The following is a 5,691-nucleotide window of genomic DNA, read 5'->3' as shown; positions in this document are numbered from 1 at the left end:
AAATATAAGTTAGGATTGCTTAAACATTCAAGCGATAGGATAGAAGTGTTTAGCAACTAAGGGATAATTAAATCCGAAGGCGCTCCTGGAGATTACTTGTGTGGGTACCGTCTTTGTTAGAAGGTATCCAGAGGCAGGTAATTTATCGTGTAAACCGCAGTTTATAAGTATAATCATGTAGAGAATGGAAAAAAAAACACAGGAAGAAGCAGGTCGATTGCGCTAGTTAGCCATCAATCTAATAAATTATGTTGAGATTATATAATGTTACATTTACGATCGTTTCGATTTGCCAATTTGATTGGCATATCTCTTCAGAATGTTGAGAAGTCTGTTTAAGTGCATGGTGTGAGAGATGCAGGAATAGAAGATAGGGGATATACTAATGTAAAAGGATGCATATAGTGGTATGAGAATAGAGGTAAGGTATAGTGAGTCTTACATTTTATTCGAAATCAGGGTTAATAATATTTCTGCGAAGGAGAGGTAGGGTGGGTTCTGTTTAAGTCTGTCGTTCCAATCTTAGTCAAGCGCATTACGCACGTGGATGTTTTTAAAATTCGAGCGAATGTTATTGCTTTTTTAGCACCGGCGGTGTTAGTAAAAGGGAGTAACTCAAAGTTTTGGTGAAGAGGGAGATAACTCTGTCCTAGTGCATATTTCATTATACTTAGAAAATGAAATTTCTTTTTACATATTTAATTATACTTAGAAAATGAAAATTTTGTAGTGTGTAGACAAACGGTTTTATTTTCGTATTTTTTGTTTAGAAGATGTGTTGTAGCCGTTAGGATTTCGAGGCGTTCAGTTAGGCAGAGATCACAACGTCTGTTAATTGAGTTATAAGAATTTTCTGTTCTGAGTACATGCAATTTTAGTTTGTATGCTATATTATTGTCCTTTAATTCCCAGATATAGCTACTAAGTCCTGTTGAACTTGCCTTCTTTCTATTTCTGAAGCTAGATCGGTGTTCATTGTATCTAAGCCGTATTTGATTTTTCGTGGCCCCAATGTAAGATCTAATATGGCCGTTTGTGCGTACGTCACATTGGTAAACTACATTTTCGGTCTGACATCTGTTGGAGTAATTTCATTTATTCCTATCCTTACGGCTACATAAATTATAAGGGGTGTCTGTGTGTTGTCGTGTGGCCCTATTGTTTTTTGGTGTGTGTCTCTGCTAACAAGGGGCGTTGGATTAGGGTTGGGGTTTGTTCTATTTGTCGGACGGTTGTTAGTTTGGTTGTTCGTGGTCTTTCTAGCTGCATAGAATGCGTCTAATTTTTTTTAATTATTAATAGAGGCTATGATGGTAGCTAAGTTACATGTCAGGCTGTGGCCGATTCTAATTTTGTTCTTAAATATTGCTGCATATTTGTTATTTACATTTAGATGTTTATCTATTATGTTCATTAATGAACGGACTATGTTGGATTTGAGGTTCATGGTGTAGGGGATAATTAACCAGATCGTATCCCTATTGTGCTTATTATTATTATGGTTATGTCTGGTATAGAACCTGCCATCATAGCTGGGAAGGCCAGTGAATTTACCTTTATGGCTATCTAATTTATTTCTATAGTTAGGTTAATTTTTAGTATGTGCCTTATCAGTGTTAACTGGGTTAATATTGTTTGGTTTTTGTGGGCCCGGCGTAGGATTTATTTTCGTTCGCTGGGTCTCGCTGTTATTAATAATATTCTTATCTTTGTATGGCTTAATATTGATCATGTTATGGTTGTTATTGTATTTCCGCTTCGTCATGTTATTAGTCTTATTAATACTAATAGTATTATTGGTATTGGTGTTTACGCTGTTGTTGGTATTTTTGGTGTTATGTGGATCTTTAGGATCTTTTGTATTACTATTATTTTTATTATGTTTAATTGTGTCCTTCTTATTGTTGGTGTGGTTTGCAGTAGGGTTTGGTGTTTTATTAGTGTATGTGCTGATATCATTTAGATTCCATTTATTTCGGTAATTTTTATGGTTATTGGGGTCTAGGTATTTAATTTTATGGTTGAATCCTGCTTTATGTAGTGTGATATTATAGATTTCCTTATGCTTATTAAAAATATCCTGGTTAGAGGAGAGGCGTGATATTCTACTGCTTATGCTATGTACTAAGCCTCTCTTAAGGAATAGCGGGTGGTTACTGGATGCGTTTATGTATTTGAGGTTAGTGTTTGGTTTTATGTAAGGTTCATGGAGTTCTGTGGCTAGGTTGCAGCTTGCGTGTAGGTAATTTATGGAGGTGTGTTCATTTTCTAAGGAAATGGCTAGTCCGAATCTTTTGAAGAATTTGTGTAGGTTTTTCTTGATGAGTTCAAGTTTCCTGTTAGAGGGATTATTAATTACGAACAGCGCGTCGTCCCTGTATAAGTCTCCCTTGAGATCTGGGAATTCGTCCAAATATATGCCCATTAAGTCAGTTATCTGAGCTGAATCCGGGGCTCCCATGGTGATATCGAAGGAGTTTGGGGAGTCCTTACGGACCCAGAGTTTGTTATCAAAGCTTATAACTGATTTCCCTGCTTCAAGTATTACTTTTATTTCTTTCATAGTTAGATGTGAGTGGTTTTTGGCGAATATTAGGGTACTATTTAGGATCGTGGGGTTAACTGAGGAGTAGTAATCTACTATGTCTATCTGTATGAATTTATAGTTTTTGTGTTCAGTATTTTGGAGAACCAATTTAGGGCTTCGTATGTGTTGGACCATAATTCAAGGGTGAGTCTACTTTTTAGCTTAGGGATGTACTTATCTAGTATTAGCTTACTTAATTTACATAGGTCTGACCTATTTGGGCATATTAATCTAACTTTAGTGTCTGTTAGGAAGTTAAGTCTATGGTCTTTTAGTGTGATTCTAGTTCTAAGTGGTACAAGTGGCTCAGTTTTTTCACCCAAGTTATAGTCTAACATGATGTCCTTGGCTGCTAAGTTCATGGATCGTAAGGTGCTATCTGGTGCTACTTTATATTTTTTTGTAATTTCTTTGTGTAGCAGTTGGTGGTATAAGTTAATATCTATAGTGTAAGAATTCCTAGTTTTGTCCGAGTGGACAATAGTTCCGTTCTGTGATTTTAGCTTGTGCAGGAGGTCCTTAAGGTACCTTTGGTAACTATTGTTCCTTAGTGGGAATGCGCTTGACTAAAATTGGAACTACAGACTTAAACAGAACCCACCCTACCTCTCCTTCGCAGAAATATTATTAAGACTCACTATACCTTACCTCTATTCTCATACCACTATATAAATCCTTTTACATTAGTATATCCCCTATCTTCTATGCCTGCATCTCTCACACCATGCACTTAAACAGACTTCTCAACATTCTGAAGAGATCTGCCAATCAAATTGGCAAATCGAAACGATCGTAAATGTAGCATTACATAATCTCCACATAATTGATTAAATTAAATGGCTAACTAGCGCAATCGACCTGCTGTGTTTGTTTCTCCATTCTCTACATGATTATATATATATATATATATATATATATATATATATATATATATATATATATATATATATATATATTCATATACACATACATAAATGTGCGTATGTTGTATGCTTGAGTGAGTGTCTATGCGAGCGAATGTGTGAGGTTTTGCGTTTTTGCGTATATGAGCACTAAATGAAGTACTTTGATTCAATGTGTTAAATTCCACCTTTGATACGGTGCTAGCAAAGTGCAGGTGTCATCCGCAGACTTAGTATTTATTGAAGTTGGTAAAATGGGAAAAATTACTCTATATATTCTTCATAGTTACAATAATAATGGATCTGAATATTTCAATATTCTTGCAATCACTTGTTTATTTTCGCTTCTAAACACACATGCGCGTATGTTAGCACATCTACACACAACTATACGTACTCCACCGAATCCGCGCTTATACAATAAAACCATCGACAGAAAAAATACACACATAAAAGCAGGCTCACTTAAGTTTATAATCAGATATCTTTGAGAAGAAAAATATGTGCCTACCAGTCTTCATCGAGCCATTGAAGCATGCCACTGCAGCATACTCTTTATAATAACACATCGACACAGGTGGAAGTTGGCGACATTGGTCCAGAGTCGTTTCATTACCAGTACAGCTTAACTGAGATAAAGTATTGTCCCATGTATGAAGGCCATATACTCCACAGCAAATTGGTATACCTTTTCCATGACCCAATTCTCTGCACACTACAGCTATAATAATGATAAAAAAAATAAAGTGAAATAAAATTTAGACATGTAAGAATTCGGTTAAGGAAATGATATATACATGTCAAAAATTGGTTTTAAAAAGAAAAAAAGACTATTGTTTATATAAAGTAATTAATGTTAAACTAGTAATATATCTGAAATTGTATAAACACAACAATATGTTTACAATTACAGTAACATGTATGTATGTATGTATGCATGTATGCATGCATGTACGTATGTATGTTATTATTCACTTTTATTTCATTTCTTGCCAATAGAGAAGGAACTGGTTTCTAACCCAGATCCAAGGCTCCTTCATTGGAATTTCACCATCAACAGGCTATGTATGTATGTATGTATGTATGTATACATGCATGTAAACGTGCAGATTTGTATGTTTTATTTTACGTATGTCTTCTCATGCATATACTTGCATATCTAGACATGCTCATATATACTTAAATGGTAAACTTCTGGAAAGTTTTACAGATTTTTACAGTTCCAGTGATGGCTTAGATCTGCAGTCTTCCAATCAGCTTTCTCCTATCTGGTTTTGGGAAGCCTAATTTCTCAAGATTGGTATTTAGGCATTGCGTTACATATTCCAGTGCCCCAATAATTACAGGTATAAACCTGAGCTTGTAATCTGGATAGAGTAACTGCAGATTTCTCAATAGTTCAGCGTAGGTATTCTCTTTTTCACTGATATCCGCTGGGCAGCTGATTTCCACAACTGTACACAGTTTTTCTTCTCTATCTCAAATCATTACATCAGGTGTATTGTGATTACATTTTATTGAGGTTTTCACTGGGATATTCCTTCAGTACACCTTTTTATTATGAGTGGTTATGGTTTTCACCATACTGTGGGTTATTGCTATTTTGTCTTCGGGTTTATCATTTCGACGGATCTCATTAGGCTATTCAGAAAGTCCTGTGGTCTGCAGCTTGACTATGACTGGAGTAAACACTCTACTAGGACATGAATGATAACATAGGACGTAAGACGCACGCGTTACGCTTTATCAGGTACTTATTAACGTGCATGTAAGTGTGAGTGTGTGTGTGTGTGTGTGTGTGTGTGTGTGTGTGTGCGCGCATAAGCACGAACATGGTTCTGTGGTTAAAATTAGCTTCTGACCACGTAGTCAAGTGTTTACGTTCACTGTATATTACTTTAGGCATGTGTCATTTAGAATAGGAGTGGGAGCGTGCGGGCTTAGCTGTGTGGTTACTTCGTTTAAACGGAATCTTACTGTTAGACTCTTCCTAACCCTGAAACCACTGGCGCCACCCTGTACACACTGTTTCATAGCCGCAGGAGTGGCTGTGTGATAAGTAGCTTGCTTACCAACCACATGGTTCCGGGTTCATTACCATTGCGTGGCACCTTGGCAAGCGTCTTCTACTATAGCCTCGAGCCGACCAAAGCCTTGTGAGTGGATTTGGTAGATGGAAACTGAAAGAAGCCCGTCGTATAT

The 5,691-nt window shown here is 36.3% G+C and overlaps 1 protein-coding gene across 2 annotated transcripts in view; it reads right to left on the bottom strand.

Annotated features, from left to right (window-relative positions):
- The window catches only part of LOC106872843 (deleted in malignant brain tumors 1 protein), a 257,237-nt gene that overhangs the window by 44,288 nt on the left and 207,258 nt on the right, over positions 1 to 5,691 (bottom strand). For both annotated transcript variants that reach the window (XM_014919977.2, XM_052973204.1), the window contains exon 21: positions 4,001 to 4,210. In XM_014919977.2, coding sequence (XP_014775463.1) covers positions 4,001 to 4,210 — 210 coding nt within the window. The remainder of the gene's footprint in view (positions 1 to 4,000; positions 4,211 to 5,691) is intronic.

Source organism: Octopus bimaculoides, chromosome 15 (assembly GCF_001194135.2).
Source record: "Octopus bimaculoides isolate UCB-OBI-ISO-001 chromosome 15, ASM119413v2, whole genome shotgun sequence".
Classification (NCBI taxonomy): Eukaryota; Metazoa; Mollusca; class Cephalopoda; order Octopoda; family Octopodidae; genus Octopus; species Octopus bimaculoides.
The sequence above is the reverse complement of the archived record's forward strand: the minus strand, read 5'-3'. Positions and strand labels throughout refer to the sequence as shown.